The sequence below is a fragment of the Chiroxiphia lanceolata genome, chromosome 28, assembly GCF_009829145.1.
Source record: "Chiroxiphia lanceolata isolate bChiLan1 chromosome 28, bChiLan1.pri, whole genome shotgun sequence".
Lineage (NCBI taxonomy): Eukaryota > Metazoa > Chordata > Aves > Passeriformes > Pipridae > Chiroxiphia > Chiroxiphia lanceolata.
Genome location: NC_045664.1, coordinates 1,113,504 through 1,127,558, shown reverse-complemented (window position 1 = coordinate 1,127,558; position 14,055 = coordinate 1,113,504). Strand labels below are relative to the sequence as shown.

Sequence of the window (14,055 nt, the reverse complement as noted above, 5' to 3'; positions counted from 1 at the left end):
TCTCCCTCAAAACCACGCCGGCTTCTCACAACTTCACCCCGCCGCCGCACAAACTTCAGCCGCGCACCGGCAACTTTCCACCAACACCACCCCACCCCCCAAAAAAAAAATTATATAGAAAGAGATTTACCGGGAAAAAAAGGGGTCCGGGCCCCCCCTTGGGAACGGGGGGCTGGGGGAGGCTCCCCCCGGGGCAAAGCGCTGGCACGGCGGGGTGGGACGGCGGGGGTGGAAAAGCGGGGCCGGGGGGCGGCTCTGGAGGTGCCCCCGCACCCCGAGGGTGTCGCGGAGGAGCCGCACGTTGGTGCTGCTGCTCCTGCTCTGCTGCTTCCTTTGTTCTGCAGGTGCCGCTCGGGGGGACCCGCCGGGCGGCCGGGGGGCTCCGGGGGGCTCCGGGGGGCTCCGGGGCACCCCCCCGGCAGGCTTTGGGGCTGGGGGGCACCCAGACCCTCTGGGGTTAGGGGGGAGCGTCCTGGTGGTGGTGGAGGGGTCTGGGGGAAGCGGGGCGGGGGCGTTTGGGGAGGGGGGTTGTACGGAGGTTTGTTGTGGGGTTAGTGGATGTGGAGGTGCACTGCGGGGGGTTTTTATAGGGTTGCCAGGTGGGGATGCACTAAGTTGTTGTTGTAGGGTCGCTGAGTGTGGGGGTGCAGCAGGTTGTTTTCATAGGGCTGTCAGGTGGGGGGCAGTGGGTTGTTGTTGTAGGGTCGGTGGAGGGGTGTACAGGGTTGTTATTTTGAGGTTGTCGGGTGGGGGGGCACGGGGTTGTTGTTGTAGGGTCGGTGAGTGTGGGGGTGCATTGGATTGTTATTGTAGGGTCGCTGGATGTGGGGGTGCACTGTTATTGTAGGGTCACTGGATGTGGGGTTCACAGGGTTATTTTTATAGGGTTGTCAGGTGGAGGTGCACTGGGTTATTTTGGGGCTGCTGGATGTCAGGGTGCACTGGGTTGTTATCGTAGGGTCGTAGCCATGAGGCTACAATAACAATTGTAGGGCTGTCAGCTGTGGGTCCTTGTCAGCATCCGCACTCTGTTAGTGTAGAGTCATTAGTGGGGTCTGTGCAGGTCCTGCTCTGTGTCATCGTAGGGTTGCTAGAGGAAACCCTGGGGGTGGCTGCCTGGCTCCTGTGCCCCCCAACCTCCCCTCAAATCCCCTCTTCCCTCTCCAAACCCTACCAGAGCCCCCCAATTCCTGCCCCATGTCCTACCCCACAGCCCCCTCCAGCCCTCCCAGATCCTGACTCCAGAGCTCCCCCCCACTACCCCAGGGCAGGTGCCCCCCCTGTGTTATGGAGGATCACACACCCACTGCAGCCCCTCTAAAGGCAGGGGGCTGCCCACCATCCCCCACCCCCCTTCAGGTGTCCCCCTAAAGACTAACCCCTCTCAGCAAAACCCACCCAGCAGGTGCCAAATCCCCTCAGTTTTCCCCCAAGCCCAGCCCAGCCTGGCCCACACCCAGGAGAGCCCAGGACTCTGTCCCCTCACTCTGTGGGGTCACAACACCCCAAAATTGAGGGAATAATGTTCCCTCCATGGACAGCCCCCTCTGGAGCCCCCCCAACCCCACTCCCTCCCCACCCTGTTCAAGACACAGACAAAGCTCAACATTGATTTGCTTTAATTTAAGGGAAAAAAAATACCTATAAAATAATTAAATATAGAGGTTGGGGAAACTTAAACATGAGCTATGATCGTTTTCCATGGGAATTTAACCAGTGCATTAAACCCACCCTATGGAGCATCCCCAGCTGGGGATTCCAAAAGATGGGGAGGGGTCACAACTGTGACCAGATATGGGGGGAAACACGGGGTTATGGGGTCACAGCTGGTCCCCCAAGTACAGGGGCAACATGGGATCACGGGTCTCACGTGCCCCCCAAGTATGGGGGGAAACACAGGGTCACAGCTGGTCCCACAAGCACAGGGGGAGCGTGGGGAGTCCACCCTGACACCCCAAAACTCATCCCACGGCCGCGCCCTGATCTGCCTTAAAACCACCCCAGAGCGCCTCAAATCCACCCCTCACCCAGAATAAATGGCTGAGGGGGCAGTTGGGGACCAGGATTTGTCCCTTGTCCTTGGTGTTGGATCTCCAGGGGGTGATGCCCTTTCCCAGCTCCGGAGGGTACCAGGTGGTGCTCAGAGAGCATCGGGATGTGACGGTGAGGCAGCGGCTCCGAGGGACGTCACAAAGGCCTCCACCTGCAAGGAGAATCCAGCTGAGAGGGGGCACGGGATGGTGTAGGGATGGCACTGGGATGACACCATCATGGCACTGGGATAGCACCAGGAGTGTAGGGATGGCACTGGGATAGCACCAGGATGGTGTAGGGATGGCACTGGGATGGCACCAGGATGGTGCAGGGATGGCACTGGGATGACACCAGGATGGTGTAGGGATGGCACTGGGATGGCACCATCATGGCACTAGGATGGTGTAGGAATGGCACGGGATGGCACCAGGATGGTGTAGGGATGGCACCAGGACGGTGCAGGGATGGCACTGGGGTGACACCAGGATGGTGCAGGGATGGCACTGGGGTGACACCAGGATGGTGCAGGGATGGCACTTGGATGGCACCAGGATAGTGCAGGGATGGCACTGGGATGGCACCAGGATGGTGCAGGGATGGCACTGGGATGGCACCAGGATGGTGCAGGGATGGCACTGGGATGGCACCGGGATGGTGCAGGGATGGCACTGGGATGGCACCGGGATGGTGCAGGGATGGCACTGGGATGGCGCTTGGATGGCACTGGGATGACACCCTCATGGCACTGGGATGGTGTAGGGAATGGCATCAGGCTGGCACCATCACGGCACCGGGGATGGCCAGGGGCTGAGATTTCAACCAACTCGGACCCAGGAGGTGGGAACGATTCTTCCCATGGAAATCAGAAGAGGCTCTGGGGCCAGCACAGCTCCACCGGTGCTCTCAGCGCTCCGGGCACCAGGATGGCACCGGCTGTGCCCCCTCACCTGTGCCATGAGCACCCCTGCACAGCCCCGTCGTGCTCGAAGTCCTGCTCCACGTCCAGCGTCAGGACAGGCGCGCGCTGCACGTCCCCAAAGTGGATCCTGGGGGCGGACAGGAGGGGTTAAACCCCCCAGATAACAACCCCAAAACCCCAGAGCCTGCTGGATGACAGGGGTGGATTGGGACTCACTCCGTGGTCTTGTCCACCAGCCAGTGCTCGTGCTGGGCATGGAGCTGTTCCAGGTATCCCAGCTGGATCCCCCCCTCCTCGCTCCGCGCCCGCCGCAGCCGCTCCAGGCACGTCTGTGCCCGCCCGGGAAACAGGGATAACGGGAGAGGGGGATGTTAACAGGACAGAGGGAGAGAGGAGGTTAATGGGAGAGATGGGAGGTTAAGGGGATCCAGGAAAACAGAAGGTTAACGGGAGACATGGGAGGTTAACGGGAGAAAGAAAGGATGTGGGCATCAGGTAAAGCAGTACCATGGGAGCGACCTCTGAAGATGTTCAGCCCTCCCAAAATCCATTCCAGAACACCGACATTCCCATGGGAGGGAACCCAGAAAACGCTCAGCCCTCCCTCCCCAAAATCAGCTCTAGAAAACTCCACATTAAAACTCCCACTGACATTCCCATGGGAAGGATCCCAGAAGATGCTCAGCCCTCTCTCCCCAGAATCTGCCTAGAAAACTCCACAGTAAAACTCTCACCAACATTCCCATGGGAGGGAGCCCTGAAGATGCTCAGCTCCCCCTTCCCAAAATCCATTCCAGAACACCGACATTCCCATGGGAGGGACCCCAGAAGATGCTGCAGCCCTCCCTCCCCAAAACCTGCTCCAGAATCCACAGCAAAACTCCCACCAACATTCCCATGGGAACAGGAGCAAGCCCTGCTCCTCCAGGGCGGCGATTTATGGCTAAACCCCAACATTTTGGGCAATTCCAGGTGCCTGCTGAGATATCCAGGATCCAAATGCCTCCCACATCCCTGTTCCCACGGACACCCACCTGGGGTTGCCCTCAGGTACAGGAAGCCATGGAGGGTGGCACGAGGGCCCAGGTGCTGCAGCAGGAAGCCGTGCCAGTCCTGGTAAATGGCCCATTCCAGAGGATTCAGGTGCCCAACCTCAAAGAGGTTCTTGGCAAAGATGTACCTGGAACGGACGGGAGAGGGGACCGTTGGCAGCAGGATCCCCGAGTCATCCCCACGCCCAGGGGGCTTCACAGACATTCTTCCACCTTTTATCCACCAATCAGGAATTGCAGGTGGTTAAATTAGGGTGAAAATCCCTAATTTGGGACTGGAATGTGCAGTGTCCAGCACAGTTCAGCCCCACCGAGCTCAGCACCACCCACAGGGCTTCACGCTGCCACCAAACACAGGTGAGGGTGGGGTAGATGAGACATCAGACACAGACGAGGATGGAACCCCCCCAAAATTATCCAGAGGATACAGAAACCCCCAAATTATCCAAGAATCACATTCCTGTAGTTAAGCATCGCTCCAGGTGTCAACAGGGATGGCGGCTCCGCCCACCCTGGGGGTCCCAGGATGCTCCATATCCCATTTAATCCCTTCATCCCTCCTCCCTCCCCTTTTTGGGTACCTGTCGCTGTACACGGAGCGCTCGAAGACCCTCACGGGGTGGGGGGTTCCAGGGGGCTCCTCTGGCAGCTCCAGCATCGCCTTCAGCCGGCTCATGCACGAGAAGGTCTGGAAGGTGTAGGACCAGCGGGCCGGCTCCTGGTACATCATCTGGAGGAGGTTGGTGGAGCCCGTGGACTCCTACAGAGGGAGAGCTGTGAGATGAGGGCTGGGGGCCCCAGTGGCTCTGCTCCCCCTGCCAAGGGGTGGGGGTGGCTCTGGACCCCCCGGGCTGTGCTGGGGCAGGGGGGCCAGGGACAGCACCCACTGACCCGGCCTTTGATCAGAACAGTGATGGAGTCACCTTCAGTACTTCTCTGTGCCACCTCCAGTTCCCTCTCCAAATTAAGTTTGCATTGAGCAGAAAGGGAAGGAAAACTTGGGGTGGTCAGCACGTCTCCTTTGAGCTCCCCCTAAAAGTGTCCCACTGCATGGTAAAGATTTAGCAATGTACCACCAGGGCCAAAGCTGGGCTAGCAACTAGAGCAGGGATCAGCAATCTTCCCAGGGTTTTCCAAACTGCTCTATTTCAACCAGAGCAGAGGTGACACTGCTAATGAGTAGGATCTTGCCTTGGCTCTGGCTTTAGGCAGAGATGCCCAGGGACTGAGGGGTCCCTCTGGAAATGTCCCCCGGACTTGCTACAAGACACTCAAACACATCCACACAACATGTCTCTGCTCTGGGGACGAAAGTTGGAGGCAGAGAATCAGCACCATGGGAGGTCAGGCTCATCCCACCTCCCAAATCCTCCCGGGGAGGGTGGAGAGCTGGGGGCACCCACAGTGTGGGGCTGGGATTCGGACTCACAACTCCTGGCCTAGCTCAGGCTGAGGATTTGGGGAATTGAGGGCTTTGGGACACCAAAAGCCCAAAAATGGGGGCAGAGAGAGAGAAAACCACAGGGAAAGGCATCTCCAAACACAGAATTCCAGGGATCCTGGGGAGCTGAGGCCGGGAGGAGGTGATGCACTGACCCAGGGCCTTTCCAGCAGTGCCAAATTTCCACCCCTCCGGGTGTCCCCACGGCAGAGCTCCCACACCCACCTCCCCAGGGTGCCAGGATGGAGCCGGGATGGAGCTGGAGCTGCTCCTGTTACCTGGGCAGTGCCCCGGCCGGCACCTTCCTCCACTGTGCCACGGGCTCTGTCACCAGGTGCCATCGCGGGAAGGTGGCTCCCAGCAGCTTCAGGAAGGTCGATTTCCCCACGGCTGTGGGAGGGGGGAGGAGAGCAGGGTGAGCCTGGGTGTCCATCCCTTCCTGGCTCCTGGGATGTGGAGGGAGTTTGGGTGTTCCTTCGTCCCAGCTCCCAGTAACACAGGGTGAGCCTGGGTGTTCCCCCATCCTGGCTCCCGGGAATGTGGGGTGAGCTTGGATGTCCCCTGTGCCGGCTCATGGTGACACAGGTTGAGGCTGGCTGTCCCCCATCTCAGCTCCTGGGAATGTGGGGTGAGCCTGGGTGTCCCACACACAAGGTCCTGGTAACACAGGGTGAGCCTGGGTGTCCCCCACCCCAGCTCCTGGGAAAAAACGGGATGAGGCCGGGGGTACCCCTGCTCTGACTCCCAGGACCGCGGGATGAGCTTGGGTGTCCCCCCCACCAAATACCAGAGCCATGGGATGAGCCTGGGTGTCCCCTGTCCCAGATCCCAGTAACACGGGGTGAGCTTGGACGTCCCCCCATCCCGGCTCCGAGTAGCGTGGGGTGAGCCTGGGTGTCCCCTGCTCGGACTCCCAGGAAGGCGGGGACGAGCCCGAATGCGGCCCCATCCCGGCTCCCGGGAACGCAGGGTGAGCCTGGGCGTCCCCCAGCCCCACATCCCAGAACCACGGGGTGAGCCCGGGGGTCCCTCTGTCCCGACTCCCAGCAAACACAGGGGTAGCCCGGGTGCCCCCACCCCGTCTCCCCGCAACCCCCCCCCCCAGCAACAATTAATTAATTGCAGCCATTAACTGGCACCCCGGACGCTCCGGGCTGTGCCCCCCCCTCCTCCATCACACCCCAAATCCTCCTGTCCCCTCGCCCCCCAAAGCCACGGCCCGTCCCCGCGTGTCCCCCCGTACCGATGTTCCCCTCCAGGGCCAGGCGCAGGGCGGCCCCGCACCGCCCCATTCCCGCTTCCGCCTTTCCCGCGTCACATGCTAATGACATGCTAATGAGCGGGCCGCGTGACGTCATCGCGCGGGAAGTGGGCGGGGGGAACGAAAGGCGGGAGAGGAAATGTCGGGGAGGGGAGGAAGGGGAGAAGGGAAGGGGGGAAGGAAACAGCCACGGAAAGGCGGAGAGGAGGGGGAGTGTTGTAATTTACGTAAATGAGGCTCCGCCCACCACATGAGCGGCCAATGAGGGAGAGGGTGGGGCACAAAAATGGGGTGGATGTAGCGCTGTGGGGTCGGGGGCACCAACATGGGGGCAAGAGCATCATCAGGGGTTGGGGGCACCAACAAGGGTATTGACATAGGGCTGGAGTCACGTACATGGGGTTAGGGACAGTTACGTGGGGCTGGGGTCACCAACACAGGGTTTGGGGTCACCAAATGGGGGTTAAGGACATCAGCATGGGGCTGGGGTCATCAACATGGGTTTGGGGTCACCAAATGGGGGTTAAGGACATCAGCATGGGGCTGGGGTCATCAGCATGGGTTTGGGGTCACCAACGGGGTCAAGGGCATTGAGACACTGGGTTGGGGTCACCAACAAGGGGTTGGAGTCATGTGCATGGGGTCAAAGGCATCAACAGGGGTTTGGGGTCACCAACAAGGGGTCGAGGTCACCTACGTGGGGTCGAGGGCCTCACCATGGTGTTGGAGGCATCAGTACAAGGTTGGGGACACCCAACGTAACACTGGGGGCACCAACATGGGGTCGAGGGCACTGACACAGGGTTGGGGGCATCAAGGCAGAGTCAAGGCCATCAGCATGACCTCATGGACACCACCATGAGGTTGGGGGTCCCCCAGCCCTCCCCTTGTTACTCTCAGCTCCCCCTGATGCCCTTGTCACCCCCCACCCCCAAATCTCCCAGAGAAGGGGCAGACCCTGGAGAAAAGGCTTTTTAATGCGCAGTGGGGGGGAAGGAGGAGCAGCAGGGGCTGAGGAGGAGGAGTGGGGCCCCCCAGCCCAGGCCAGGGTGGCCACCACAGGGTGGAGAGGGGCTTAGAAGCATTTTCGGTGGACGATGGAGGGTCCGGCCTCGTCGTACTCGGGTTTGCTGATCCACATCTGCTGGAAGGTGGAGAGGGACGCCAGGATGGAGCCGCCGATCCACACCGAGTACTTGCGCTCCGGGGGGGCGATGATCTGTGGGGACAGGAGACATCAGGGTGCACCTCTGGATCCAACCCCCCAAACCAGCACTGGGACAAGAGTCATGGAACCACTGAGGTTGGAAAAGACCTCTGAGATCATCGAGTCCAACCCTTGACCCAACCCCACCTTGTCCCCCCCACCATGGCACTGATGCCACATCCAGGCTCTGCTTAAACCCCTCCAGGGACGGGGACTCCCCCCCCTCCCTGGGCAGCCCATTCCAAGGGCTGATCCCTCTCTCTGGGAAGAACTTCTCCCCCATGGCCAACCCAAACCTGCCCTGGGGCAGCTCCAGGCTGTGCCCTCTTGTCCTACTGCTGGTTCCTGGCAGCAGAGCCCGACCCCCCCCGGCTCCCCCCTCCTGGCAGGGAGCTGCAGAGAGTGAGAAGGTCTCCCCTGAGCCTCCTCCTCTCAGGCTGAGCCCCCCCAGCTCCCTCAGCTGCTCCTCCCAGCACTTGTGCTCCACACCCTTCCCCAGCCTCGTTGCCCTTCTCTGCACCTGCTCCAGCCCCTCCACATCCTTCCCAAACTGAGGGCCCAGAGCTGGGCCCAGCACTCCAGGGGTGGCCTCCCCAGTGCCCAGGGCAGGGGCACAATCCCTGCCCTGCTCCTGCTGCCACACTATTCCTGAGCCAGGCCAGGCTCCATTGGCCTCTTGCCCCCCTGGGCCCCCCTGGCTCCTGTTCAGCTGCTGTCAGTCAGTCCCCCCAGGGCCCTTTCTGTCCCCCACTCTGGCCCAGCCCGTGGGGCTGCTGGGGGTTGTTGTGGCCAAAGGGCAGGACCCGGCCCTTGGCCTTGGTGAACCTCGTCCCGTTGTGTTGGTGGCCACAATTTGCCCCCCCAGGACCTACTTTGATCTTCATGGTGCTGGGGGCCAGTGCCGTGATCTCCTTCTGCATGCGGTCGGCGATGCCGGGTACATGGTGGTGCCGCCCGACAGCACGTTGTTGGCGTAGAGGTCCTTGCGGATGTCGATGTCGCACTTCATGATGGAGTTGTAGGTGGTCTCGTGGATCCCAGCAGATTCCATGCCTGGGGGTGGGAAGGGGCTGTGTCAGCACCCTGACTCCCCCCCACGCCTGTCTCCTCCGGGCATCCCAAAAGAGCCATCCATGGGTTTGTCCCACCATTTAGGGGAGCCCCAAAACGCCTCCATGGGGCACCCACAGGAGCTGTTTGGGGTTAATCCCACCTTTTGGGGTGCAAAGCGCTTGGGAAAGCCCCAAAACGCCTCTGGGGGGCACCCAGAGGAGCTGTTTGGGGTGGTGGGGATGCAGAGTGACCACCAGGAATTGGGGGGTGGGCTCACCAATGAAGGAGGGCTGGAAGAGGGTCTCGGGGCAGCGGAAGCGCTCGTTGCCGATGGTGATGACCTGCCCGTCAGGGAGCTCATAGCTCTTCTCCAGCGAGGAGGAGGAGGCGGCCGTGGCCATCTCATTCTCGAAGTCCAGGGCCACGTAGCAGAGCTTCTCCTTGATGTCCCTCACGATTTCCCGCTCGGCTGCAGGAGGTGACGGCCAAGGGGCTCAACCCGGTGCCGCCGCGGCACCGCAGGGTCCCCGTGACCCCACAACGCCCCTCCCTGACCCCGTACCGGTGGTGACGAAGGAGTAGCCCCTCTCAGTGAGGATCTTCATGAGGTAGTCGGTGAGGTCCCGCCCGGCCAGGTCCAGGCGCATGATGGCGTGGGGCAGCGCGTAGCCCTCGTAGATGGGCACGTTGTGGGTGACGCCGTCCCCGGAGTCCAGGACGATGCCTGGGGAGGGAAGGGAGGTGAGGGAGGGGGCTCCAAGGTGGTTTGGTGCCTTCCCCATCACAGATAAACCCCAGGGAAACGTGTGTCCGACTCACCGGTCGTGCGGCCGGAGGCGTAGAGGGAGAGGACGGCCTGGATGGCGACGTACATGGCGGGGACATTGAAGGTTTCAAACATGATCTGGGAGGGAGAGAGAGAGCGTTAGGGGGGAGCATGGGGGTCCCACCCTGACCCACAGGGCCTGTGCCTTCCCAGGGTCAGGGCACTGCATGGAAAAACACAGGGATGGTTGCACTGCATGGAAAAACAAGTGAATGGTTGGATGGCACGGACATGTGGGTCAGTGCAATGCATGGAAAAACACAGGGATTGTTGCGTTGCATGGAAAAACGGGTGGATGGTTGGATGGCACGGACATGGGGGTGAGTGCATTGAACAGAACAAGTGGATCATGGAAAATGCATGGAAAACATGAGTGGGTGTGTGGTGTGGGAAATGTGGGTCAACACATCCCGTGGAAATGTGAGTCACTGCATTAGAGTCATGTGGGGCTGTGCATGGCATGGACAACATGTGGGGCAGCGCCTTGCGTGGCAAATCCCACAGGACCATGCTCTGGAGAGACCCCTGGGGCTACATAAGCAAGTGAACTTCCCACCAGAATCTCTGCCCTTATCCCACACCAAACCGCCCCCACCGCCTGCTCCTCCACCCCACCCCCCCAACCCCCCCAGACCTTCCTGCGGATTCCGAGGGTCCATCCCCACCCCCGGGGGACCCTCAGCACCTCACCTGCGTCATCTTCTCCCGGTTGGCCTTGGGGTTGAGGGGGGCCTCGGTGAGCAGGGTCGGGTGCTCCTCGGGGGCCACGCGCAGCTCGTTGTAGAAGGAATGGTGCCAGATCTACGGCGGGCAAAGGACAATGGGGGCCTCACCCAAGCTGGGGCTGGTGCCCTCTCCCCATCCCAGGGCCAGGGGTCTCACCTTCTCCATGTCATCCCAGTTGGTGATGATGCCGTGCTCAATGGGGTACTTGAGCGTGAGGATGCCCCTCTTGCTCTGCGCCTCGTCGCCCACGTAACTGTCCTTCTGCCCCATGCCCACCATGACACCCTAAAGCCAGCAGGAGAGACAAGGCCTCGTTACCCTCATTGCAGGGGTTGGAGCAGGGTGGGGGCTGCCCCTCACCCCCCTGGGTACCCACCTGGTGCCGGGGCCGCCCCACGATGGACGGGAAGACGGCGCGTGGGGCGTCGTCGCCGGCGAAGCCGGCCTTGCAGAGGCCGGAGCCATTGTCACAGACCAGGGCAGTGGTTTCCTCCTCGCACATGGTGGGGCTGGGAGTGGTTGGTGCTCAGGGGGGACCTGGGGGAAAAGCTGGGGCCGGGGGGAAATGGCGTTAAGGGTGAACGGGGGAGGGGATTCTCCCGCGGCACTGCATCCATTTGGAAGGGTTGGAGTCCTTGGGAATGGGCAGTCTCACAAAGTCCTCTGTGAGCTGTGCCGAGGGCTGGCCACCCAGTCTGACCCCGGTGTGGTGATGCTGGGAGTGGGGTGATGCTCATTCCCCCTGTGCTGCTCCACGCTGGTGCTGCTTCTCCATCCTTCTCCAGCTGGTGCCCAAAATCGGTGCCAAAGCCCCCCGGGGAGCTCCGGTGTTGCCAAGCCCAGCTGGTGCCCCCCAAAAGCAGGCAGAGGTGTGTCAGGTGATGCCCCCTCATCCGATTCTGTCTCAGCAGCCTCCTGCTGCATCTGCTCCCAATAATGGGAAAAAACCCAAACCTTCCTAGGGGCTCCCCCCACTACACTGGAGGATGCGCCCCCAAATCCAGAGGGAAGCAGCAAAAACCTTGCAGGAGCCCAGGAAGCAAAAATCCCCAAATCCCATGGATTTCTGGAAGAGCACAACCTGCCTTGGGCCTCAGCCCAGAAAGCAAAAAATCCCAAATCCCAGGGATTTCTGGAAGAGCACAACCCGCCTTGGCTGCAGCCCAGCTCTTGTCACCTCTGGGAAGCCCCCGGGGTTGGCACCCCCTCTGTGCCATGCAAACTGAGCTGGGGCCGCCCCATAAGGGCTGGGGCACCCCAAACCCCCCCCCGGGGTGTTATTCCTTCCCCTCTCCTCCCAGGAGCTGGGAAGCAGGGCAGGGCAGGGCAGTACTCACCGCAGAGGCGAGAGCTCCTTTCCTCTGGGACCGAGCCCCGCTGTGCCGTGGGTATAAATACCAGCGAGCCCGAGGAACCTCAGAGGCGGATCCTCTCTAAACAAAGACCCTAAATAGGCTCAGTGATGGTGTGTTGGCCATATGGCCATATAAGGTGTTTTATTTCATTAAATTGACCTCGGGCTGGTGGTAGGACCCAGCACTTTAATTATTGTAGGAAAAATGTATGTGGGGATGCTTTGGGAGGCAACGGCCCAGTTGTGAGTCTGTTCCTTTTATGCTCCGCTCCGATAAACAAGTGAGACATCCTTATAAGTGACAGGCTCGGAAAAGGGAGGTGGAAGTAACTCCAGTTCCCGGGAGAACATGGAGAAACCCCACCCTGGGGAGGTGGGTGTGGGGGCTCCACCGTGGGGACACCCCAAGCAGGGATGGGAATTTGGCACTGCTGGAAAGGCCCTGGGTCAGTGCATCGCCTCCTCCCGGCCTCAGCTCCCCGGGATCTCCAGAATTCTGTGCTTTGGAGATGCCTCTCCTTGTGGTTTTCTCCTCTCCACCCCCATTTTTGGGCTTTTGGTCCCAAAGCCCCTCAATTCCCTAAATCCTCAGCCTGAGCCAGGCCAGGAGTTGTGAGTCCAAATCCCAGCCCCACACTGTGGGTGCCCCCAGGAGGATCTGGGAGGTGGGATGAGCCTGGAGCTCCACGGGGCTCTGTGGGTGCCCCCCTGCCTGGACACAGCTCGGGGGGGCCGCAGCCACCCCAGCCCTTGGCAGTGGGAGTGGAGCCGCCAGGCCCGTGGCCCTGGCAGAGGCCAACCAGCAGCTCCCAAACTCCTGCTGCCTTTTTAAGGGCAACAGGCCCACACTGGAGCTCTCTGGAACACCCAGGAGGCAGGAGAGGTGCCCAGGAACCACCACCCGGAGCTCGGGGAGCTTGGGGGGCACAAGGGGAAACTGAGGCCAGGGGTCCCGGGATGCTCCCTGTGCTCAGGGACATCCCAGCACTGGAGCAGGGGAAGGAGCTGCAGGTCCCACCACCACCAAGGGATCCAAAGGTCCTGTGTCCCCCATGGTCCTGCAGGGAGAGGACTCTGGGCTGTCACCCTGTGGGGCAGGGCAGGGACACAGTGTCCCTCCAGCTTGTTCACAACTTTAACACCCCGTAGGGATGGTTCTGTCTTGGAAGGAGGGAGCAGAATCTGGGCTGTCACCCCGGACACAGTGTCTCCCCCACCACTCCAGACTGTTCACACCTCCAGCATCCCCCAGGGATGGCTCTGTTCTGGGGGGAAGGAGCAGAATCTGGGCTGTCACTCCATGGAACACGGTGTCCCCCCAGCACTCCAGACTCTTTACACCTCTAACATTCCCCAGGGATGGCTCTGTCCTGGAAGGAGGGAGCAGTGACTCAGGGCTGTCACTCCACGGGACACAGTGTCTCCCCACCATTCCCAGTCTGTTCACACCTCCAGTCCCCCAGGGATGGCTCCGTCCTGGTTATTCCCTTTCCCCGGGAAATCTCAGGCTGGATTTGTCCCCTGGTCATGTACTTGGTGTCCCCCCCACACCCTCTGCCCCGGGGTCCTTCTGCTGCCTCACATCCCACCTCGGATCCCTTGGGATCCTGCCAGACATGAGGTCACTGAGGAGAAAGGCTGTTAAAAAAAAAAACCCAAACCACCTTACAAAAATTAACCCCAAACCCAGCCGTGGGGGTGGGAAAAGGGGTTGGATGGAGGCAGAGGCTGGAGAGAACCAACGCGGGGAGGGTACGGCTGTGCCAGGGGCTGGTGGCAGGACCCCATCGCATTCCAAGGTGGGGGGATAAACCCAAAACCTCAGACATCCCTGAATCCCGGGCTGGCACAAGCGCGGAGCATCAACCCCTGGCCCCGCTCGGCAGCTCCAAGCCCCATCACTCCTCCCCCGCGGGATCTGTGGGGACAGGCAGGTCGGCTCCAGGCCGCCCATCCCCGCGGGATCCCGCCATCCCCGCGGGCCGGCCCGGCGGCAGCGCAGCCTAAAAAGGCAACGTTCGCCCCCGCAGCCAATGGAGCCGCGGGCGGCCCGGGATGCTCTCAGGAACGCCCGGCATCCCGCGGCACGGACGCGGGACGAGCAGGGGGCAAGCCCGGCTCTACCGCTGGATTTCAAAACTCCCGGCGCTCGGTCCAGCCCCCGGCACCTCCCTCAAGGGAA

At 61.2% G+C, this 14,055-nt stretch overlaps 2 protein-coding genes across 2 annotated transcripts; both read right to left on the bottom strand.

Annotated features, from left to right (window-relative positions):
• Positions 1-1,602: 1,602 nt before the first annotated feature.
• On the bottom strand, positions 1,603-6,777 carry DGUOK (deoxyguanosine kinase). The gene is given in 8 exon segments (XM_032712599.1): positions 1,603-2,203; positions 2,982-3,080; positions 3,170-3,287; positions 3,991-4,133; positions 4,587-4,765; positions 5,725-5,738; positions 5,741-5,836; positions 6,690-6,777. Coding segments are annotated over 8 exon segments (753 nt in total). The 3' UTR covers positions 1,603-2,187.
• Positions 6,778-7,669: 892 nt separating this feature from the next.
• Positions 7,670-13,863, bottom strand: ACTG2 (actin gamma 2, smooth muscle). Its single transcript, XM_032712513.1, is given in 10 exon segments — positions 7,670-7,926; positions 8,787-8,851; positions 8,854-8,967; positions 9,245-9,436; positions 9,530-9,691; positions 9,787-9,871; positions 10,484-10,594; positions 10,676-10,804; positions 10,896-11,068; positions 11,857-13,863. Coding segments are annotated over 9 exon segments (1,128 nt in total). The 5' UTR covers positions 11,022-11,068; positions 11,857-13,863; the 3' UTR covers positions 7,670-7,782.
• Positions 13,864-14,055: the final 192 nt, after the last annotated feature.